General features: G+C 46.1%; 1 protein-coding gene across 2 annotated transcripts in view; it reads left to right on the forward strand.

The window, feature by feature from the left end:
• Positions 1-25,204, forward strand: part of TOP3B (DNA topoisomerase III beta) — a 187,905-nt gene that overhangs the window by 29,106 nt on the left and 133,595 nt on the right. The window contains exons 3-5 of one of the 2 annotated variants that reach the window (XM_082247853.1): positions 7,008-7,139; positions 11,337-11,443; positions 14,537-14,611. In XM_082247853.1, coding sequence (XP_082103979.1) covers positions 7,008-7,139; positions 11,337-11,443; positions 14,537-14,611 — 314 coding nt within the window. Of the gene's footprint in view, positions 1-7,007; positions 7,157-11,336; positions 11,444-14,536; positions 14,612-25,204 lie in introns of those variants that run through there. The other variant, XM_082247854.1, reaches the window with a different exon arrangement.

Genomic DNA, 25,204 nt, shown 5'->3' on the forward strand with positions numbered 1-25,204 from the left:
AGCTGGCAGCTTTGTCCTGCAAGTCTCCGTATCTGGTTGTTCATTTGGATAAGGTGGTCTTGCGACCTAATCCTTCTTTTCTTCCGAAACGAGTTTCGGAATTCCATCTTAATGAGGATATTGTCTTGCCTTCGCTGTGCGCGAAGCCTAAACATCCAAAGGAGGTGAGATTACATTCTTTGGATGTTGTTCGGGCGATAAGGGTTTACCTTAAATCGACTGAGTCTTTTCGAAAGACAGATTCCTTGTTTGTTCTTCCAGAGGGTCCTCGGAAGGGCATGGCGGCGTCGGCCTCTACCATCGCCAAATGGATCAGGCAGACCATTGAACAGGCCTATGCTTTGCAGGGGAAGGTTCCCCCTGTACCTGTGAAGGCGCACTCTACTAGATCTCTGAGTACGTCTTGGGCCTGTCGTCATGGGGCTTCTGTAGCCCAGGTGTGTAAGGCGGCGACTTGGTCGACCGTGCACACTTTCACAAAATTCTACAAGTTCAGGCATCGGCGGATGCTTCCTTTGGCCGCAAGGTTCTTAGTGCGGCAATTCCCTAGGGTCCCTTGTTGGGGACCTCTGGCTGTTGGGATAAGTTTTGTATCCCCTGGTTATTTGTCTTTTCCTGGGTTGTTGCTCCTGTTGAGCACTTGTTTTTCCTGTTGCCCAGCTGGTTTCCTTCCTTTGGTAAGGTTCCTTTCTTTGATGTGGAGACTGCGTTGCCTTTTCGGCGCGGATGCGTTTCCCACCCCTCATGTTTGCACTGCTTTGGGACGTCCCCATATGTGACGAATATGAAGAGGCGGCGACTGTCGGAGGACGTAAGAGAAAACGGAATTTTTGTAAAATCTTACCTGTAAAATTCCTTTCTCTGAGTCCTCCGACAGTCTCCGCCCCCGCCCCTCTTTTGGGGTTTGGTTATATACTCTGCTGCTATTCCACTAAAACTGAGATATGGTTGCAGGAAGTAGGAGGGTATTGACTGAGGGGACCACCCCTTGAGGGTGGGATATGTTAAAAGCTTTAATGTTAACATATTCTGTTGCCTAGCTACTCCTTCGGAGCAAAGTCTAATACCCCATATGTGACGAATATGAAGAGGCGGCGACTGTCGGAGGTAAGATTTTACAAAAATTCCGTTTTCCCCTGATAATTTTTTTTCTCTTTGTTAAATGTGTGTTTATTTTCACTATATGTATGTTTATGAACATTAAAAATACAGTTTCTCTTTTGTTCATTGACGTACACAGCTCTTTATCTTCTTGACCGTAGGGTTATACTGCCCCCTACAGAAGTAGAACACTAGGCAGAGAAAAAGCTTGAACATGCCTATGGGGCAGTTCCAGGGGGTATATTCCCACTTCCTGCTATAGGTATTCAGTTTTTTTCTGCCTAGTCAGGAGTAAGGACCAAATTCCTTGCTGGGATTTCTGGTCCTGGCAGTGGAATTTTTTCCTTTCCTTTTATTTATTTTATTTTGTTCCTGTGAGCGCTACAATCAAGTGCTGGACTGGGCTATGAAACTGGATAATATAGATTCTTAGGGTCCCCCCAGTTCAGCTAGTGCGGGCATGCAGACCGCAGCTCCGCTTGGTCGTTCGTGATGTAGCCCCACAGGACGGAGGCTGGCCTGCGAGTTAAATGTCTCCCGAGGGCTCATACGTACTGGAGTCGCAGTGTTTCCTCTTGGCCGACAGCACCCACATTACGATGGAGCGGTGTCCTGTCCGAAGCGGTGCCTATCCTGTTCCTGGTGTGGTAAGTAGCTGTCCCCCCACTACCCCTGGAGGGTTTTGGGGTGGACGCGGGCCCCTCCCTGGGATGGTCAGTCCCCCAGCCCCTCTAAAATTTTAGTCTCTGTGGGTCTTTGGGCCCCCCTCCCTGTGTGAGGTTTTGAGCTGGCTGTTGCCACATGCTCTTAAGAGGGGCTGGTTGAAGTTGCGGCTGACCGGGTTTTCCTGAGGTGCAACGGCGGGTTGAGCAAGTTTTTCTGTGACCCTGGGGGTTGGTGATTAAGGCAGGGATGTCCTCTGGGCTCCCTGCGGTGGTTGTTGGGCTGGGGGAGCGGATGTTTTAACATCCGTGGGTGCGCGCCTCACGCAGGCCGATCCGGCAAAAAATGTGCGGCGTACTTGCTGGAAACTATGTTAGGCGGCCTTTGTGAGGGTGGCTGATGCCACTGCCTCCCATTTGGACACCCGCCTTTCCCTCCACTGCCCCTGGGTGGTTGGCTCCGCTGGAGCTCGCGTCCTGGCGGCTGGGCGCCTTCACAAATTTAGGCCGCGCCCTACTAGGCTATGCGGCCGAGTCAGGCGCCGCCGTTGGGGGTACGGCCTCAGTATGTGTAGCTGACGCCCCCACTCTTCTTTTGGGCACCTGCCAGGCTGAGGATCCGTGCAACTGCAGCTGGGCCTCCAAAAAAATGTAGGTCACGGCTTGTGACCTGCTAGGCCATGTGGTCAGCTTGGAACCTCTTCTTTGGAAGCAGTAGTGCTTTGGGGGGCGCCTTATTTTTTAATGACAGCCTTGCCGCCATTTTGTGTGGGACACCTGCAGGGTTTTAGTGAGGGTACCCTGCCTGTGCTTGCGCATCACGGCGGACGACCCCCTTTTAAGGGGAATATGTCCTATTATGTCCTCTTCGGAGGGGGGCCCATTGTGGGCCCTTGGCCGGCGTCCCCTGTGCGGGATCGCAGTCGGTGCCCTCCCCTGATTATGTTTTTCGGGGTGAGCTTAGTATATAGCAACCCTACTGCACGCACCCTTAGTGCTCAGATAGTGAGGATGATTCCTCTGCTCCTCTAGGCGCTGAGGATGCAATGTTTGTGTCAGTGCGGGAAACTTTAAAAATGCAGGTTACGGCTGATGCCGCGTCGAAGGCACCGGTTCCTTTTGGCACCCACAGGCCCTCCAAAGCGGCAAGGGTGTTCCTCTTTCCGCTTACCTTGACAACATTGTCATAAAACAGTGGGGTTGTCCAAAACTCAGTGGTTGCTAAGCGTTTCTGGTTGTGGTATCCTTATGAGGGTTAACTGCGTTACAGGTGGACAGTTCCATCTGTAGTGGACCCACTGGTTTCCAGGTCAAATTGTGCTACCAGTTGAGGAGTCCCCAGCCTTTGCAGGTCCAGCTAATAGGAGGGCGAAGGCTCTGGCCTGCCAAATGTGGCTGGTTCGACGATTAGGCCGGTAATTACTATTGCCCTGGTGTCGCAAACTCTGACTGAGTTGGCTAAGCTTTTACGCCGGGACCTGGAGGAGAAGCAGCTGCCCCTGCCTTGGTGGATCTGGAAGATCAGTTGATCCAAGGGCTACAGTTTGTCTGTGACGCCTCTTTGGATGCTGCTCCCCTGCCTTCTAGACTGTCTGTCTTGACAGTTGTCCTGCGGTGCATTATCTGGCTGAAATGCTGGTCTGCGGACCAGGGTTCTAAGAAGGCCTTGGCTGATCTTCCATTCATGGGGGATCGCCTGTTTGGAGCTTCCTTGCAGGACATCATCAAGGGCCTCACAGGGGGAAGAGTACTCTTCTTCCTCAGGCTTTGAGGGGTAAAGAGTCTCATTGCAGACGGGGAGCCTCCTTTTTTGCTCATAAGCAAATTTTTCGTCCCTCAGGGTCTCAAGACAAGGGATTCAAGCCCTTTCTAGCCTCCGCTGGGAGTTCCAAAAAGTCTTGGTCTGGTAAACCACAAGCAGGTACTGCCAGACATGTGGACGAAAATTCCTCCGCATAAAGGGGCGCCCTCGCCCGTTTCTGGGGCGGGGAGACGTCTTTGCTGCTTTCCAGGTTCCGTGGACCTCCCTGATCCAGGACAAGTGTGTCCACAAAGTCATTAGCTCTGGCTACAAGATCGAGGTTTCGGTCATATCCTCTGGAAAAGTTCTTCCCTTCCAACCTGCACTTATTGCCAGATCTCTTAAAGGATCTCTATGGGGTGGTGCAAAATTTGTTACTTCAAGGGGGTGATTGTCCTGGCTCCAAAGTCAGAACTTTTTCAAGGTTTTTTTCTCAAACCTGTTTACAGTTCCCAGGAAGGAGGGCAGGGTGTGCCCAATACTGGCCCTCAAGGCATTTTTAAACCGCTTTGTGCGGGTACAGAAGTTCCGCATGGAGTCATTGGGCACGGTGGTGGCATCCCTGCATCAGGGGGATTTCCTCGCCCCCATCGACATCAAGGATGTCTACCTTCACATCCCAATATGGGTTGCCCATCAGCATTTCCTCCGCTTTGCTGTGGGCGAGGAGAATTATGAAATCGTGGCATTACCCTTTGGTCTTACTTCCTCTCCTTGGGTCTTCATGAAAGTGTTACTGCGTCATCGCGGTACTGGGGTACCTGGACGATTTGTTTTACAAGCAGAGTCTTCGTCCGCCTTGTTGGACAACTTGAAGATTACTCTGCAAACGCTGAGGGAGTTCTGTTGGATTCTAAATCTTTAGAACTCTGCCCTTGTTCCGTTCACTAGCCTAGTCTAGTCTATCTTGGTCTGACTCTGGACAACCAGAGTGTTTCTTCCTCAGGAGAAACTTCAAAAGTTGCAGGAGGCAATTCGGCTTTTGCTGACCAGCAGATGGTCATCTCTTCGGACTTGCATGCACCTGTCCTGGTGGGGAGGCATCCTCGGCACAGATTGTGCTAAGGGGGTCTGGTCTCAGGAAGAGTCCAGACTACTGATCAATGTACTGGAGCTCCGAGCGATCATACTTTGTCTGGATCATTGGACAAGTCGTCTCCAGGGGTGTCCGATGCGTATTCAATCGGTCAATGCCATAGCCGTGGCCTATATCAATCACCAAGGGGGGACAAGAAGTGTCCTGGCGGCTCGGGAAGTAGCCGGCATTCTAAGGTGGGCAGAAAGATTTTTTCAGCCTTTTCTGCTTTGCACATTCCAGGGGTGGAAAATTGGCAAGCGGACTATTTCAGTTGACAGGCCTTAGACCAGGAAGAATGGTCTATTCATCCGGAGGTGTTTCATCAGTTGTCTCCAGTGGGGTATTCCTGAGGTGGATCTGTTGGCCTCTCGCCTCAACAGGAAGCTTCAGAAGTTTGTGACATGGTCTTGGGATCCTCTAGCCATCGCTACAGACGCTTTAGTGTGTCCTTGGAGTCAGTATCGTCTGATTTACGCCTTTCCTCCTCTCCAGCTTCTGCCGAGACTACTATGCAGGATCGAGGCAGAAGGGATTCCTGTCATCCTAGTGGCTGCAGACTGGCCTTGCTGGTCTTGGTACGCTGATCTGGTACGTCTGGTCGCTGATGCTCCGTTGAGACTCCCTCTCAGGGAGGATCTGCTGTCCCAAGGGCCAATCTTCCATCCTGCTTTACAGTCATTGGCTTTGGCGGCTTGGCTGTTGAAAGCCAGGTGCTGAAGGACAGAGGGTTGTCTGCCTCAGTGATTCCTACGCGGTTAAAAGCTATAAATTCTACTTCTAGGAATATTTACCATCGTACGCGGAAGATGTACAGTGCGTGGTGTGAATCCCTGTGGGTTTACCCTCGTTCCTTTTCGGTGGCTCGGAAACCTGGCTTTCCTCCAAGAAGTTGTGCAGCGCCTGGCCTTGAGTACCATCAAGGGCCAGGTCTTGGCTTTGGCGGTTTTCTTTCAACGCTCGTTGGCCACACACTCCTTGGTGCGTTTTTTTTCTCCAGGGCAGGAGACACTTGGTTTCTCCAGTGCGGTCTCCATTGCCACCGTGGGACCTCAATTTGATGTTGTCCACTCTCCAGAAGCCTCCCTTTCAAAATATTTTGGAGATTCCCCTTCATACGTTGTCTCAGAAGGTGGCCTTTTTGATAGCCATTACTTCAGCGCAGGGTGTCTGAACTGGCGCCGTTGTCTTGTCGTTCACCTTACCTGGTGGTTCACAGGGATAAGGTGGTTCTGCATCCATGTCCGTCATTCCTTCTGAAGGTCATCTCTGGCTTTCATCTGAATGAAGACATTGTGTTGCCCTCCCTGTGTCCCAAGCCTAAGCATCCTAAGAAAGATGCCTTGCACTCCCTGGATGTGGGTCGAGCAATAAGGGTGTATCTGGCAGCTACAGAGTCTTTTAGGAAATCAGACTCACTATTTGTAATCACAGATGGAGCTCACAAGGGGCTGGCTGTTTCTGCTGCGACCATTTCCAGATGGATCAGACAGACTGTGGGCCAGGTTTCTCCTTTCCCTGTCAAGACGCACTCTACTCGGGCGCTTAGTGCCTCCTGGGCCTTCCGTCATCAGGCGACAGTGATGCAGGTTTGCAGGCAGCTACCTTGTCGGTACACACATTCACAAAGTTTTATGCAGTGGATGTGTTGGCATCTGCAGATGCTTCTTTTGGCCGCAATGTTTTGCAGGCTGCTGTTTAGAGGACTTGTCCTCTTTGAGGGTGTTTTTGTTCAGGTGAGTTCCAGTTGAGCTCTAAGACTAAGTTACCTGGTTGGCAATGTTTAGCCTTGGGAAAGTTTATTTTTTTTCTGCTGTTTCCACCCCTCATGTTTGACACTGCTTTGGGACGTCCCTACGGTCAAGAAGATGAAGAGCTGTGTCCGTCAATAAACAAAAGAGAAAATGGGATTTTTGACTTACCGTAAAATCTATTTCTATGATGTTCATTGACAGACACTGCACCCGCCCCTCTGTGGAGTTGTAATTCTTCTAACACTGCTTGTCACAAAACTGAATACCTATAGCAGGAAGTGGGAGTATATCCCCCAGGGACTGCCCCATAGGCGTGTTCAAGCTTTTTCTCTGCCTAGTGTCCTACGATGGGGGCAGTATAACACTACGATCAAGACGATGAAGAGCTGTGTCCCTCAATGAACATCAGAGAAATGGATTTTACGGTAAGACAAAAATCCCATTATTCCCATTTAACTTGCTATTGATCTTTAAAAATACTGTAAAATGTAAATGTGCATTTCATTTAAATGTAATTCCTTTTTAAGTGTACAACTGTTTTAAGTTATTGATATGAGTGTAATTTGGGTTTATTTCAGCACATTCACTGTTCTCACTCTAGTTTTCTTTTATAGGGTCTGCCAGCACACGGAAAGGATTTAATGGCGCCTGCTCTGTACACGAGTACACGGGTTCATTCCTGGGACAGAGCGTGCGTTTCAAAATGACATCTGTCTGTGGTCATGTAATGAGCTTGGATTTTATAGGTATTCTTTAGATCATGGTAAACTACTTTTTCATAGTCCCATATGCAGTACAGTTCTTAAAATCCAGCATGTTGGTAGCAGGGAATAGATGAAGGGCATACAGTACAGTAAGAAAGAATAACCTATCATGGGTAATGTCTTCCTGTTTTCTCTAGTCACACATTCTGTATCTGCATTTTCCTTTGCTCATTTGTCTGCCTGGTGTAGACTCCACAAATCTTTTATTTCACACTTTTCCAAAAACCTCTACAAATATATAGTTTATAATTTGTTCTGTTTTTCTTATTTACGGCATTTATTAAATAGAACATATAGATATTACTAAAAAATGAATAGATTTACTATTAGCATTGTCTCTATGGGACAAGTTTCCTGCCAGTAAAGTTTTCACTTTACATGCAGTTCATTGTTTTTTTTTTTGTTGAGTAGTGTGTCAGAATTAGAGTACATTTTCAAGACAATTACTTCACTGACTGGCTTCCCATACACCTCTTGGTAGTCTAAGTGCAGGAAACGCAGGAAGAGGTTTAATGAGGTAGCTCAGCATGCAGCAGGGCCCTACATGAGGTCTTAATAAAAAAAAAAAAGGAAGGGGCAGATTTCGGAGCCACGTGTTGTATGTCTGCGGAGGAGCAAGTCACAATCTGTGAGGTATAGAGATCTAATATACGGGAGCACCCTCTGCTGGCACAGCTATGATTATCTATGATAGTCTTGGGTTAGCTACAGCTCTTCAGTTGTTGAGGAGGAGCTTCCCCAGCATGGCAAGCAAAGCATGCTTAGAGGTGTACAAATTTTTGAGAAAGGTAGAAAGTCGCAGATCATTCATGGCTGCTCCACCTAATGCCATCAATCTAAAAACAAACCTTTTTAAATTTAGGCATTTCACCAAGCATGGGTTGATGTGTCTGCTATTCTGAAATGTTAATTAGGTTTTGTTGCTAATGTTAGCCAACCTAGTTTATTATACTACGGTCTCACGGCTGTAAGGCTGCTTTCACACTGAGGAGTTTTTGAAGCGCTCTTGCACAAAAAAGCGCCTGAAAAGCTTAAGAAAAATTCTTCCCTTTAAATTCTATGTATGTGTTCACACTGGGGTGGTGTGCTTCTGTTGCAGTTTAAAAAACCCTGCTTGCCGCATTTTTGAAACCAAAAGCATCAAAAACACCAAAAACATTCCTCAATCTTCCCCATTGAAGTGAATGAAAACCGCATCAAAAAGGCACACGCTAAGTGTTTTTGGTGCAGCTTTTGAGTCACGTGCCCTTTAAAAAATCGCGTCACAAAAACGCTTCATTAACGCGTAGGCTTTTAAAGGCAGTTGTGATGGGAACCAGTGTGAAAGTAGCCTAAACATGCTTTATGCCTTGTAAAAATATGTGTCATTTTATGTACTTCTATTTAAGATAATGTTTAGTATTTCAATGTATTGCTATAAAATGCTTTACAAAAAATAAAGGAGCAGTAGTGTTCAATAGAATACTAAGCAATCATAGTAGACGCTGCACCCCATGTATGTTACCTGTACTAGAGGTAGAGTAATCACTTCAACTTTCCAATCACAAGAAAAGCAAACGTCTGTGAATAGCCAGTCACATGCAGATTCTTTCTGATGATTGAATAATTGAAGTGAAATGTTAAGGGCTTGTTCACACAATATTTGTTGAGCTATGTTTGTCTGCTTAGTTCAACGCAAGGGCACATAGAAAATGAAAGCTGTTCACAATGTAATGTGGCATTTAGGTGCATTGCAGCATGCTGCATACAAATGCTGTGGTACCTAGAGTTAAAGGGAGTGTAAATTTAAGACACTTTAGTAAAGGTAAAAATAAAAGTCTAAAGTGTAATCTATTGTAGCAACGCAAAGCCCACCAGTGCACATGCTTCATAGCATGTGTGCTGGTCTTCACACAACTAAGTAAATCTATTAATATCACATATTTGGAGCCCCTTTGCAATGACTCTTTGGGGCATATTTATAAAGCAGTGAATATGACATTCACCAGTAGTGAATTGCTATATTTTAAAAGACATGCATTAGGATGATATACATGCTGTGAATGTCAAGTTCGCTGCTTTATAAATATACCCTTTTGTGTATCAGAGAAAGAGCACACAGTTGGGTTCCCAACGAAGAAGTTCAGTGTTGCTATCTGGTTAAACCATAGTTCACATTTTTCCGTATGCATTTAATCGAACTGTTGTTATCCAAATCACATATAAAAAAAAATGCAACAAAATGACATTTGATGATTAATCAGAGGTACATACTATGAAAAATTTAATTTATTTTAAAAATCTTGCCGTGAAAAAACATTTAACTCTTTATCATAAATGCGTTAAATTTTTCTCTAGATTTCTGTGATTTACTTATAATCATGCAGTACTCACAATTACTGAGGACATCTGGTGGTTAATCTCAGTAATGATTCTTCAATACTGGAGTAATAGGTGTCTCGTAGCACTAAGCAGCACAATATTCTTGGCACTCATTGATAAATACAGATTTGACCTGTTTTACACGTCTGCTAAGCCTTCGACAAAGGCCTTTTTATCCTGATCTCACAAATAATTCCATGGTTAAGTCTGGTGCTGTGAAGCTTTCATTTAATTGAATAACTTTATTTTGGTAGCGCCTATATATATATATATATATATATATATATATATATATTTAGACCTTTTAAAAATTATTGTGAGATCTATAGGACAGTAACATTTTTCATATTGTGCTGTACATGTTGTATTACAGTGCATTATGCTACAACCACAACCACTTGTTTTCAGAATTCTCCATTTTAAGTGTTACTGAAGGATAATTTATTTAAAATACCAGTGGTATTGCACAGAGCCTCCCCAAACACCCTCCTTTTTGGTACAAGGCCGAGCACTGTTTGATTCTCCTCTTCAGTGTCTGCCCCATAGATAGTGCTTGCTATGGGGGCAGATGTGTGGGCTTGCTCTGAATTTGATTGACAGCAGCAGGAGCCAATGGCTCCCATTGCTGCTTCTGTGTGAGCGAGGAGAGAGCGCATTGATGGTGCTCTCTGGCACATCACTGGATCAAGATTAGGCTCAGGCAAGCATTTAGGGGAGCTAATCTTGGAAGGTTTTTTTTTTTACCCTAAAGTGTTTGTTCTAAAGGCTAAATTTTTTTTTTTTATTTTTTTTTTTTTACCGTAAAGCATTTATTGCATTAAGGTAAAAAATATTTAGGCATCAGTATCCCCTCCCCCCTTTTAAAGTGGAGCTCCTACCAAAAGGGGAAGCTCCGCTTTTCTACCCCGACACTTCACAGGTCCCAGAAGACTGCGGCCCATTCACAGTGCACTTCACGCATGTGCAATAGGAAACTGGCTGTAAAGCCGCGCAAGTCAGGATGGTGGCACCAGCACCCGAAAGCCAATTGAAGAATCAGCTCGAGTGAGGACACCTCTGGATGCCTGGACAGGCGTCCAGTATCTGTAGCTGCCGACTTTGAATATTTTGGGGGGGGAGAGCTTGGAGCTCCTTATTAATTATATGAGCCCTACATGCGATCCAGTGGCGTGCACGTCTGCAGCTCTTCTCTCCCCTCACTTTCTGCTCTCGTTGACTCCCTCTGCGGTCAGTCAAAGCCAGTGACGAGGGAGTGGTAGTACATTAAGGTAAAAAGCCTTTGCAACCAAGTAGAAGTCCACCCTAACACTAAAGTCTCTAAGTCTACAGGCATCCACAATCTAGGACTAAACTATCTAACCCTGTAAAGAAGAAATCGGTATACATACCTTTCTTGAAGCCGCTCTGGTCCGGTCCCACGCTGAGTGGTCAGCGACGGCTTTAGTGTGGAAGCGGTTGTAGAGGAGGCAGCCGACAACGGAAGCCCCATAGTAACTAATATGGTTTACGTCACTTCCCATTTGTTTCCCAGCCATTGTCTGCTGTCTCCTCTGCAGAGCTTCGGCTGCTGGAGACTGGAGCAGCTTCAAAAAAGGTATGTATTACGATTTCTTCTTTACAGGGCTAGATAGGTGAGCTTTAGATCGTGGATGCTTGTAAATTTTGAGATTTTAGTGTTTAGGTGGACTTCTACTTTAAGTCCAAATGTGATTAGCTTGTCAGCCAACTGCTTAGCTTTTGCATTCTTGGAAATTAAATAAGAGGCAATGAATGTATAAAACCATTCAAACATTTTATTTATTTTATTTTATCTTTCAGGGAAATATAACAACTGGGATAAAGTAGACCCAGCAGAGCTGTTTAGTAAAGCACCCACAGAGAAGAAAGAGGCCAACCCCAAGCTCAGCATGGTGAAGTTCTTGCAGGTTAGAAACAGATGCTTACTTACTTTCCAGTGTTTTGCTGGAATAATATTTATCAGTCTTCAAATCTCTTCATTAGAACAGCTATTGCAACTCTAGCTATTTTCTGTGGCATTATGCCCACAGGTTTCAATTATCAATCACTATGCCCAAAAGACTGTACTTAACCAATTGACTTTGCTTGTGGTATGCCACAAAATGTGTCCTGTTCCATTTAGGCTGCTCTTAACACTGCATTCCCATTGAAGTATACTGTTCCAGTATGCCAAGCCATTGGATGAGTATTGGACTGAAAATCAGAATGTAGCTTATACTATGCATCAGTGTCCAGCCCCGTACACAGGGGTCGAATGTTAGCTGAGTGTACTGCAGCTGGTCCAACAGGGGCATGACCGAAAGGTCTGCTGACCAGCTTCTGATCAGCGGTCCTAAAGTGGGGTACACACTAGTAGAAAATCTGCCGAAAATTCCCGTCTGATGTAAAATCGTATGATTTTCGGCAAGTGTGTACACAACTTTCAGCAGCCGATGCCGACATTTTCAACGAAAAAAAAACAGAGGGACAAACACCAAAATTTTTTATCGTCCGTCCCCAGATGACCAATTTTCATTTAATGTGTATGCTGTACGTCCACGAAAAATCGGATACGAAAGACCACGTATGATCTGAAGTTGCTGACGACCCGGAAGTCTAGAAACAAATGTCCCAAAAAAAAATCGGACGAGAAATTTTGTGAACATTATGCACTGTCAACTAAAAACGGTTATGACCGCTGAGCAAGAGAGAGAAAAATCTAAGGATATTTTGTCCGATTTTCGTCAAGTGTGTACGAGCCTTTACCAATGGCTGAGAGCACTGATCGGAGTGTTGGGGAGTATTGTCAGAATGCAATAGAACAGCAGGGAAGATCACTGTACTTACTAACAGCGGATTGTTAGCACAGCGGCTCTTACCTGAGCTGTCAGGGTTTTTCTTTTTGTTAAGCCCGCTGGTTTGAACTAAACAAAACTAGTAGTGTGTACGAGGCTTTATCCTTTGCACATCCACATTGCTCATGGCACTATTCTAGTATTGCTAATGATAGTAGGGAATCAACATAACTCGACAACCTTAATACCCTCACAATTGTCACTCTCCTCTTGGATCTTCGTCCCTCCGGATGTTTTTTTATGTTCGATATCTATTTACTTGGCATAACGCCATCTTTTATATTTTACCAAAAATTGGGTATTATATTGTGTGCATTAAATTCCTTAGTGTATTTTTCCTCAAAAATTTGTGTTCGAAATACCGCTGCACAAATATTTTCAAGCAAAAGCTGATTTTACATGTAAACAAAAAGTGTCAGAAAAGGCCTGGTCCTCACACTTGTGTTTCTTTTTTAGACTAGTTTAAGCATAACTTTTTTATGTACTACATATTTTTGGATTCTGTTTATTGTATTGAATTCAGCATCTGACCACCTGCTATGGAAGAAGAAGGGGAACCCTTTGAACATCCTACAGTGCAGTACTAAGTGCCTGAGTTTAATTTTCTTCTTTGTGCTATTGGGAAGATTCTCCTTAACTTCCTGTCCAATCACCAAAACTGGAAATAAGAGGAATTCCATCCAAAGTGATGGAATCCCTGGTTGTCACAAGAACTAGTGTCTCCAATCTAAGATTTCCCCTCTAATATTCTGTTTACAGCCCAGAATTTGGGATTTCCTTTCTCTTTCTTTTTTGTTATTAAAGTGGTTTTAAAGCCTTAAGGGTTTTTCACCTTTAATGCATTCTATGCATTAAGGTGTTAAAACCTTCTGTGCTGTAGAATCCCCCCTCAGCCCTCCTTATTCTTACCTGAGCCCGATCTGATCTAGCGATGTGCATGAGAGCAGTGGCTCTTGCCGCTGTCTCCCTCCTCCCTGGGCAGATTGATGACAGCGGATCCTGTTGCTGTCAATCAAATACTTTGCTGAGCAGGGGGTGGGGCCGAGTCTCCCACTCAGGGGATTGCATATGTACCCCCCCCCCCCAAAAAAAAATGTGCAATTTTGCTAATGAGGAGCCTGAGAGGAGGCCTTCAAGTGGATCTTCCCCTTTTTTGTGTGTAGCTCCTCTAACACTGAACAGGACAAATAAAGAGGCTGAATTTCCCTAACTGGGGTACAGACAGTAGTAAAAACCTGACAGATATTCTAATTCCTAACATCCAGCCTCCTCACATCTGAGCCCTAAAAACTATTCCTTAGCTCCTAACCTCCCCCCTTACATTGCTTAAATTAACCCTGAAAGCTTAACTTTTCCCTTTTAATCATGATTCTAACAATTCTCCTCTAAAATCCAAGCCTTAAGCTGGCCATACATTGATTGCATTTCAACCGGTTGCTGATGAACTGGCTGAAATATGAGCAGTGGTTGGCCTTGTTGGCACCCTACTGCCTGACATCCTACAATCTGAAATCAAATAAGTCAGGCAGATAATTCTTGGCTCTACTGTGGCAGAAGCCAATTGGGTGCAGTCACTGTTTGGTAGTAGCCATTGTTTTCTGACAACTAATGGCTCTGACTGACAGAATAAAGTAGCGTTAGCAGGGGATTGGTCCATTCACGCTGTTTAGCTGGAGGAACCTGTGTGATTTTTTTTTCTTTTTTTTTTTTTAAAAAAAAAACATATTCTAGTAAATGGTTAGCTTTAGTCCCTAACCGGTAATTTTAAAACTCCTCCGAACCATAAGCTTTAGATCCTCTTATAAATCCTTGAAGAAAACTTGGTTTTAACACTCCTGATATACTAGGATAACCTGTCTACAATGTATTGTAGTGGAATAAAACAAAACGTCATGTTTTGCCTAACACAAATTTATGGTGGCTGCTGTTTTATTAATAAAAGTAATCGATCTTTGTTTCATGAGACTGCTCGAGGTTGCTGTTATTTACATTTTACCAACTGGCAGCTGAGTAGTCTGATATTGACCATCTTAATGTGTAAAGTGATAGAATGGCTTTCTGGCGTCAATTTTAAAGACCATTTATTTTTGCCTGTTCCACAGACAGTCTATATAAGAGGTAATGGTAATTTCTAGTGTGGTAATTTGTGTGTCTGCTGTTTCCCAGGTTGAAGGACGTGGCTGTGACTATGTAGTCTTGTGGCTGGACTGTGACAAAGAAGGAGAAAATATATGTTTTGAGGTAACAAACCCCTTTTAACCATCCCTCAAACCTTATGTTATCATGTAAAGATGGCCATACATGCATTCAGATAAAAAAATCTTCCATGTGTAGCAGCCTCTCCAGCACCCTCTAATACTTACCTGAGACCCATCTCTGTGCAGCGATGTCCGCTAGTCCCTTGGCCGTCTGTAACTCTCCCTCCTGATTGGCTGAGACACAGCAGCGGCGCCATTGGCTCACGTAGCTGTCAATCAGGAAAGAGAGGGGGCGGGGCCGAACAGCAGCTTCATGTCTGAATGGACACACAGAGCTGCAGCTCAGCTTGAATTCCCCCATAGCAAGCTGCTTGCTGTGGGGGCACTCATCAGGAGGGAAGGGCCAGGAGCAGAGAAGAGGGACCTAAGAAGAGGAGGATTCAGGCTTCCCTGTGCAAAACCAACTGCACAGGGTAGGAAAGTTTAACATGTTATTTTATTTTATTTTTTTTAAACAAGACTTTACAATCACTTTAAGGTAGAACTATAGGCACAACTTTTTATTTTTCATTTTGCATAGAGTAAGGAAGGATTATAACCCCTGTAAGATTTTTTTTTCGCAATCTGTGTCCCGTTGCAGAGATTTCCCTTCACTTCCTGTCCCATAGCCAAACAGGAAGTAAGGGGGAATCCCTGCAAATCACTGCAAATTAAGGGAATCCCTTGGGGACCCCCCAGGTCACCAGAACTAGTGTCCCTATTGGAAGATTTCCCCTATTACTTTTTTGGGGACAACCCAAAATTTTGGATTTTCTTTTACTTTCACTTTCAATGATAATGGTAAATCAGACAACTAGAGAGGGGGAATCTCCCTAATGAGGGCACAGACAGCAATAAAAACTGACACGTATTCTAATCCCTTTCCACTGAAAAGTTTTGACTTTAGTTCTACTTTAACCTCCTTCGCGGTATTCCCGAGTGTGGCTCGGGGTTAAATTTTAGTACAATTAGCGGTAACCCCGAGCCACACTCGGGGTACCGCCAGGGAGCATCGCTGGATCCTGGTAGAGGGTACTTGCCTTGTCCCCGGGATCCCGCGATGTGTCCCTGCAGCATACGGCGGCCGGATCTTCTGCCCGATGCTGTGAGCCCGGCTTCCGTCTCCTGCGACGTGACGCTCGCAGGGGGGTGGAACCGCCGGCAAATTTGAAAAGTAAAACACACTGATATATTGTAATCCTATTGGATTACTTTACAAAATAAAATAAATTGACGTTTGTTTGCCCCCCAGTGCCCTTTACTGCAGTTTTACTGTACTTTATATATATATATATATATATTGTGACAGGAAGTCAGGTAAATCTGGGAATGTAGTCACTGAGAGGAGACACATTCCCACCTGCTTTGAAAAGTTCACTGATACTATAGGGTGTTGGCTGCAAAAAGAGCCAGCAGGAAGTTGAAAACCATTCAGCTGTTCAGAATGAGGAGATCAAGGCCTCTATAATTTGTCCAGAGAAAATCTATTGAGTGCTGCCTCCTGTCGCCGTGTAGGCTGGGAGAGGAGGACAGACATACGTGTACCTCCCGACGCCGTGTGGGCATGGGAGAAGGACTGCTGCCGCCTGTCGCCGTGTGGGCTGGGAGAGGGGGACAGTCGGATGTGTGCCTCCCGACAAGCTGGTGAGCATGGGAGAAGACCCCCTACAGCGATGTGAAGCTAAGGAGGGTAACCACGAGTGAAGACGTCTCAAAGGTGAGAAGACAAAGTGTTCCATGTGAAGAGTGTGAAGAGTAAAGGATCCTGTTATAAATGAACATGTGCTGTGTGAAAGAAAACAAAGGGACATGTTCAATGGACAATGTTTGTGCTGTGTGAAAAGCAAACAAATGGACATTTGAGTGTCTGCTGTAGGATCAGCAGTGTCGGCCCAACAGTAGGTTGGAAAGACTTCTTAGGTAGGTTCCAGCGTGAGAAGGTAGCCGCCCACAGAGGCAAGGATTTATTTTGTCTTTTATTTTATTTTGGCTGTTTTGATGCTTGCAATTGTGTTAAGTAAATTGCATGAATAAATCAGTCTTGTTTTCAACCTCTAATCGGCTATCTCTCTGTGAAAACGCACCCCCAAAGGGGTCATCCACGCCTACCACCGAGCTAATCCCTTACATATGGTGGAGGTATGCAGTGGGCATAAGCAGAGATCCCTGCAAGGAAGTGCAAATGTTTGATGAACTTTATCTGGTGCATGAGATTGCACAATCTATGTGTGCAGGAGAGAAGATCCTGACAGAAAAAAAAAAAAAAGTGTTTTAAAGAGACAGCGGTCTCAAAATTATTTGATGAACTTTGTTGTGTCTGGTGCAAGTGACTGCACAAACTGTGTGTGCAGGAAAAGAGATCTTGCAAGAGAGAGAAAAACTACATGTGTTAAAGAGACAGTGGTCTGAAAATTTTTTGCTGGACTGTGAAAAATTTGTGGAGTTATTGAAGATGGGGCGATCCAAACGCCTGAAAAATGCAAAGATAGATGAAATGAGAGACCGGATTCTATGGATGGAGGGGATGTTACCGTCTGAACCAGCCCCATCCATGCCTAAAGAGAGTCTACTAAAGAGGAAGGTTGTTGTCCCTAGCAACACTGATGAAACTGCTATGGAGACGCAGTGTGCTCAGATGAAAAGTAAACCCAAAAATGGGGGAGATGCTGAAACAACGGAGCTTTGCAGCTCAACAAAAGGCTCATCAAGAGAGCATGGCAGGCTGGAAACAGAGACGCCAGCAGCCAATGGAGGCCATCGGTTTGGAGGAAACAGAGTATGTGTGCAGGGCTGAGTTGGATGCCTTGCAACGGAAAATGGAAGAAAAGGAACAAGCCTTGGAATTGCTTAAAATGGAGCATAGAAACTTGCAGGAAATGAATGAACTACTCAAGTCTCATGTGTTACAGTGGGAAGAATCCACTGCTCTTCTTTTGGTCGAGTTGCAAAAATGTCAAGACACTATAAAGGAGAAAGATACCATCCTCATGGAAAAGGAAATTGAAATTCAGACTTTGCAGAAGCAAAGTATGTGTGAAATGTTGGAGTTGCGTAATCAGCTGGAAAAAAGTCTTCAGTGTTTGGAAGTTACAAAAATAGACCTGCAGGAGTCGCAGGAACAGAATGTTGCTCTGAAAGCGACATTGTCTCTCAGCGACAACGAGAAAAGTGAAAGAGAGGCTAAATTACTGAGTACTGTGTATGAGCTCACCACTTTGAGCAATGTGGTAGATGAATTACGTGCAGACTGTGAAAGTTGGAAAGGTGAAGCCCAACGTTTCCAGCAGCAGTTAAAGGAGAAAGAAGCCTGTGTGGCAGAATTACAGTCTCATTCCCAGAAACTAGCCAATGAGGTGAAGGCTCTTATGCAGGGAAAAGGAGATTGTGAACATAAGAGGGAAAAAGTAGAGGCACAGCTTCTGGAATCGCAAGTCAAGGTGTCAGAAGGTGACCGATTGTGTGCTAAGCTGTCAGAGAAGGCAAACCGACTGCAGGTTGAGTTGGACAATGTTACAAATCAGCTTTCTCAAGCAGACAGAAAATCTAGAGAAATTGCGGAAGATTTTTCTATCTTGGAATCGCAGCTGCAAGACACGCAGGAACTCTTACAGGAAGAGAGGTGTCAAAGGCTGAGTTTTAGCACAAAGCTCAAACAAATGGAAGATGAGAAAAATGGCTTCCTGGAACAATTAAAAGAGGAGGCGGAAGCAAAGAAAAACCTATCAGAGCAAGTCGCAACATTGCAAGCTCAGATAGCGGATATGAAAAAACGCATGGAAGAAAGCGTTGGTTCATTACAGTGTGTTGAAGATGTGAAAAAGAAGTTTGATCAGATGCTTGGTGAAGAGAAGACTGTGTCTGCAAAATATGCAGAAGAACGCGCACGTGCAGAAACGGAGGTGCGTGATAACGAGAGCAAAGCCCTGTTCTTGGCTCGCTCTTTGGAGGAAGCTCTAGAGTGTAAGGCTGAACTAGAAAGTGTTAACAAACAGCTGCGTACAGAAATGGAAGAATTGGTCAGCTCCAAGGATGATGTTGTGAAAAGCGTTCAGGAGCTAGAAAAGTCTAAGCGAGCCTTAGAACAGCAAGTAGAAGAGATGAATATTCCGTTGCAGGAACTGGAAGAGGAATTCCAGGCAACAGAGGATCTGTCCCAAAGAGGGGATAGTGTGCCTGATGCAGTTTTTAAAAGGATCAGTGTTTTGGGGTCTGTCCTGAGTGAGCCTCAGAAATGTGATGACACGTGGCTTGAATCACCCCTTTGGAATAAACCGTTCCTTCAAAAACTTCAAGCATTGGAAAATGTATCATTAGAGCTTCAGCAAACAAAAGAGTTGTGTAAGAAATGTGATGATTTCTCAGTTCAGGCTGAAAACCTAGTGGAGAAAACTAAAGCGGAGAAAACTAAAGCAAGTGATATAAATCTGGGAGAAAAAAGCAAACGCCACCTAGTGGAGAAAACTAAGGCTGTTGGTGAAAACGTGAAGCAAATGAATAAGTGCCTTTCAGGGAGTGTTTCCAAAATGGAACTGGTGAAAGACGGGTGGCAGAAGTTTGATCGTGATCTTGAGATACATTCCATGTGGAATTCAGATAGAGAAAAGGAACTAGGTGACCTTGAGCGGTCAAATAGTTCAGCAGAAAGTGCATTGAAGAAACCTGTAAAAGAATGTGTTGCAGTTCCATGCTTCTTCACTGATGCAGAGAGGAGGTCTATAATGGATACCACCCAGATCGCTGGGTTCAACTGTGTTGTTGCCTTTAACCCCTATGTTGGTGGAAGGAAAGTTGATGATGTTCTGGTTGGCTACTTCTGTGAAGAGTTTGGCAAGAAATATAAACTGAATATCAAATCAAATAGTAGGCCTTTACTGCGACTCGCTCAGGAGGGCGAAAAGTTTAAGAAGTTGATGAGTGCAAATGCTTCAGATCTGCCTATGAATATGAAATGTTTGAATGATATTGATATCTCTGGGAAAAGGAACAGGGGTCACTTTGAAGAAATGTGTGACAGCCTGTTGTCTCAATTGGAAAATCCTCTGCACAGCATCTTAGAGCAAGCAAAGCTCAAGAAGGAAGATCATTCCCTTTTACAACAAAAAGTCAATGATTGTGTACAGCTGTATGGAGAGGCAACTCAAGTCACAGAGGGATGTCAAGAGTCCCTACTTGGAACAAAGCTTAGTGAAGCAAAGGTTCTCAAAGTTTTGTGGAAAACATTTATGGATTGCAGAGAGAGGCGTCTTAAGAATGTTGAAGACCTTAAGACTAGCCCAATTGAGTTGCCTATGGATCACGGTCCTCCATGGTGGATTGGACAGACGGTTATGAGGGACAAGCTGTCTGACATTTATGAGAAAGCTGTCAATGAAGATGACAGAAACGAGAAGGAGCAAAATTATGCCAAAAATGCAGTTGAAGAATGTGTATATGAGATGAGAGACAAACTGTGTGGCATTTATGAGAAATCTGTCAGTGAAGATGACAGAAACAGTTTCATCCGGAAGCTTGAGGATAATAGGAGGCTTATCAGTGAGTCAGCAGTGCCTGACACATGCGTGCCTGGAAATATTTGTCCCAACCCTAGGGTTGAAACAAGAGGGGGGGGGTATGTGACAGGAAGTCAGGTAAATCTGGGAATGTAGTCACTGAGAGGAGACACATTCCCACCTGCTTTGAAAAGTTCACTGATACTATAGGGTGTTGGCTGCAAAAAGAGCCAGCAGGAAGTTGAAAACCATTCAGCTGTTCAGAATGAGGAGATCAAGGCCTCTATAATTTGTCCAGAGAAAATCTATTGAGTGCTGCCTCCTGTCGCCGTGTAGGCTGGGAGAGGAGGACAGACATACGTGTACCTCCCGACGCCGTGTGGGCATGGGAGAAGGACTGCTGCCGCCTGTCGCCGTGTGGGCTGGGAGAGGGGGACAGTCGGATGTGTGCCTCCCGACAAGCTGGTGAGCATGGGAGAAGACCCCCTACAGCGATGTGAAGCTAAGGAGGGTAACCACGAGTGAAGACGTCTCAAAGGTGAGAAGACAAAGTGTTCCATGTGAAGAGTGTGAAGAGTAAAGGATCCTGTTATAAATGAACATGTGCTGTGTGAAAGAAAACAAAGGGACATGTTCAATGGACAATGTTTGTGCTGTGTGAAAAGCAAACAAATGGACATTTGAGTGTCTGCTGTAGGATCAGCAGTGTCGGCCCAACAGTAGGTTGGAAAGACTTCTTAGGTAGGTTCCAGCGTGAGAAGGTAGCCGCCCACAGAGGCAAGGATTTATTTTGTCTTTTATTTTATTTTGGCTGTTTTGATGCTTGCAATTGTGTTAAGTAAATTGCATGAATAAATCAGTCTTGTTTTCAACCTCTAATCGGCTATCTCTCTGTGAAAACGCACCCCCAAAGGGGTCATCCACGCCTACCACCGAGCTAATCCCTTACAATATATATATATATATATATATATATATATATATATATATACACACACATACATCATACCGCCAGGGAGGTTAGGACCCATATCTGATAAACTTCCATTGTTTGACTACTGTCTCATTATGTAGCATTTTAGTAACTAAATACAAGTGGAAATTTAATTGTAAACAGGCAGGATTTTTAATATTGTTGGGAGACATGCCCTGTAGTCTTTAATTAGCATTAAAGAGACCCTGTCACCTACTTAAAAAGATTGAAGTTAAAATTAAGTATTTTACATGCTTACTTGGAGTGTTTTTCTTTTCATTAAATTATATTTTATTAATTGCACTTTGAACGTGCTAGAAAAATGTGTCTAGTCAATTCCCCTGTACCACCCCTCCCTCATATATCATAGCCCTCTTCTCTTCTGAGAGTGTCTAAATACTCTCTTTTCTCTTACGTCCTCCGACAGTCGCCGCCACTTCACTCTATTCATCACTAATTCATCAATAATGGGGTTATTGACCTTTGCTCCGCAGGAGTAGCTAGGCAACAAAATTTATTAATATCAAAGCTTTTAGCATATCCCACCCCTAGGGGGTGGTCCCCTCAGTCAATACCTCCCTGCTTCCTGCATTCCCAACTCAGTTTCTAATGCCTAGCTTAGGAGTAGGCTGGCTGTTCCTGTGCTGGGACTCTGTCTCAGCCTCTATTCTCTTTTTGATTTTATTTTGAGTCTTTTTCTCTTTCTTTTACTTAGCTGTTAATTTTCAGCATTAGTTAGCTTCTTCTGATGAAGATGATCGTGCGGAGCTGGGTCTCGGACTGGCCACCCTGGATCCCAGGGCTCAGGGCCAGGGGCTTCCCAGCCTGCCATCGAGCGTTCAGCGCAGGTTTCCCTGGCACATTGAACGACCCATCCCTGTTCGCTGCAGGGATGCTATCTGTGAGGTGGCTACCTCACTGGACGCCATTGCGGTTTCGCACCGCAGTTCCACTGCGTCATGGCTGCGACACTCCCTGTCCTCAGTGCAGCGGTTTGGTCACTGAAGCAGGCTCCCCACGCCATCCGGACTGGTAAGTATAACTCTATGTGGGGACCTGTCTGTTGGGTGTCAGTCTGGGACTGTGTGACCCTGCATGTCTGTGTGGCTGTTGAGCTCCCTGTCAGATTCCTGTGTGGAATTGCTGCCTGTGTGTGGGCTGCAGGGGGGGGGGGCTCTCCCGCTCTGCTGGGTGAATGCATGAAGCAGTCTGGGTTTAGGCATGCTGTGCAGCGATCGCTGCGGCGACCCGCCATTTTTTTGCGGCAGAATTATGGGGGCCGGTACTGTGTGGTAAGGCGCGGCGCTTTGGCGCCAAACACCGCCATTTTGGCGGCGATCGATCAGGCCACATGTCGGCGCCATTTTCTATTTGCCTAAGGAATCCTCAGCCGAGCGACCATGTTTGTGTAGCCTTACATAGGCTTTACAGGGGCGGTCAGTCATTGCATCACTTCCTTTTGCTCTGGGACAGCGATCGGTGCAGCAGCCTGTGTGCTCTCTCCAGGTTTTTGCCTTTCCATTTTCCTGTATTCCTTACCCAGTGTTCTTATCCCTGTGGGGGTCGGTGTATTCAGTGGGTGCGGTGGGCTACGCTCGCCGCGATCTTAAAGGGGCAGTGCTCCTTTTTTCCTAATATTACTGGGGCATGGATTCTTAGGATTGCAAGTTTCCTCCCACCTTGGTGGGGGGCCAAGGGGCTGCTGCTTCCCCCGAGGGGGCTGATCTGGCTACTATTGTGGCAAACTTGGCTGCTCAGGTGCAGATGCTGGTGGCTGATCGATCCACTAAACGGCCCAGAGTGTCTATTTCCTCTGATTCAGAGGGCGATGGGGCTGCTATGGCTGGAGTGCCCTTCTCAGGGTCTCACTCATCTCTAGACCTTGTGGGGTCTGAGGGGGAGGCTGAGGTGGAAGGGGTTGATAATTCTCCCCCTGGCTCGTCTGAAGAGCTTGCACTCATGGATGAGTTGGTTGCTTCTATCAAGCAAACGCTGCATTTGCAGGATGAACCATGTCCTCTTGCTTTGATGTCCTCTTATGGGACGCAAAGGAAACGCAGGACATCGCAGGTTTTTCCTTGCTCTACGGAATTTCAGCGCGCGGTTGATGAGCAATGGCGCAATTTAAAGAAGCCTTTTGCTGTGCCGAGTAGGTTCAAGCTGCGTTATCCATTTACACCCACCACTGATGAGCGTTGGTGTGTGCCGCCTCAGGTGGATCATGCAGTGGCGATTTTGAATAAATCCACTGCGATCCCCGCTGAGGATACCCCGGTGTTCCGGGACCCGACGGACAGGAGATTGGAGTCTCTGGCCCGTCATGCTTATACGGTTGCTGGTTCTATGCTGAAGCCTATTTTTGCTTCGATTATGGCAGCCCAGGCTATTGCGGATTGGACGCAGGTGCTCAGGCGCACCCTGGTGGCTGACTCTGCCCCGCCGACAACTTTGGCTATGGTGGATCAAATTCACCAGGGTGTCATGTATTTGTGTGATGCGGACTTGGACTTGGTCCCTTTGGCTGCGCGTCTTTCAAGTGTGGCGGTATTGAACCGTCGCCTGATATGGCTGAAATGTTGGTCTGTTGACCAATCTTCTCGCAAGACTTTGGCTAATTTGCCCTACGCGGGATCCCGCCTTTTTGGCGAATCTTTGGATACTCTGATAAAGGGAATTTCTGGGGGTAAGAGCACTCTCTTGCCCCAAACCCACAAGAATAAGTTTGTTCGTGGTAAGAAGAATACCTCGTTTAGGCCCTCTCAGGGGTCCTTTCGGGCCTTTCGGTCGCACTATAAGGGCAAGCCCTTCAAGGGCCACGGCTCCCAGAAGAAGCCGTGGACAGGTAAGCAGAAGTCCGGCCAGTCCGGGTCTGCTGCCCATAACAATGTGGCCTGAAGGGACGCCCTCACCCGGTTCTGGGGTGGGGGACGTTTGCTCGGTTTTCTTCAACCCTGACTGGACCGCATTCGGGACAGGTGGGTTCAGGAAATCGTTCGATCTGGATACAAGATCGAGTTTCTCTCTCGGCCGGCGGGCAGATTTTTCCCCTCAAACCTTCAGCTGACTCCGGAGCGCTTGCAGGATCTGCACCTGGCGGTGCAGGACCTGCGGGCCCAGGGAGTGGTGGTTTCCGGTGCCTCATCGGGACAGATTTTGGGGGTTCTATTCCAATCTGTTCACCGTGCCCAGAAAGGAGGGCAAGGTACGTCCGATTCTGGACTTGAGAGCTCTGAACCACTTTGTGCGGGTTCGCAAGTTCCGCATGGAATCCCTGCGCTCGGTGGTGGCTGCCCTAGTTCAGGGGGAATTCATGGCCTCCATCGATTTGAAGGATGCGTACCTTCACATCCCCATTTTCGAGGGTCACCAGAGGTACCTTCGATTCGCCATTGCGGAGGATCATTACCAATTCGTGGCGTTACCCTTTGGTCTCGCTTCGGCTCCACGGGTCTTCACAAAGGTGCTTGCGCCGGTTCTGGCTTTATTGAGAGCCCAGGGCATTTCTGTCCGGGTATCTGGACGATATCCTGATTCGGTCTGCGACCAGTCAGGGCCTGGTGACCGACCTGTCCACCACGATGCAGGCTCTGCAGGAATTCGGTTGGACGATAAATTTTCCAAAGTCAACGCTGTGTCCGTCGACTCGTCTTCCCTACCTGGGGATGATCCTGGACTCTGCTCAAGCGAAGGTCTTCCTGCCGGAAGACAAGCTCCGGACGCTTCAGGACGCAGTTCAGTCCCTCAGGGACAACCAGTACTCGTCCCTCCGGACGTGTATGAGGTGTCTGGGATTGATGGTCTCGGCCTTCGAGGCGATCCCTTTTGCCCAGTTTCACACGCGGGGTCTCCAGGCGGAGATTCTGGCCGAGTGGGACGGGCGATCGCAATCTCTGGATCTACAGATCTTGTTGAGTCATCGTACCAGAAGGGATCTTCTGTGGTGGCTCCGATCCCCGGCGGTGTCGGGGGCAAGTCTTTTCGCCTTTTCTCGTGGACGGTGATCACCACGGATGCCAGCCTGTTGGGCTGGGGTGGTGTTCTGGGCGTTCTGTCCGCCCAGGGAACTTGGTCGGAGGAGGAATCCTCTCTTCCGATCAACATTCTGGAATTGCGAGCGATAAATCTCTGCCTTCTG

The sequence above is a fragment of the Pelophylax lessonae genome, assembly GCF_965119305.1.
Source record: "Pelophylax lessonae genome assembly, chromosome: 1".
Lineage (NCBI taxonomy): Eukaryota > Metazoa > Chordata > Amphibia > Anura > Ranidae > Pelophylax > Pelophylax lessonae.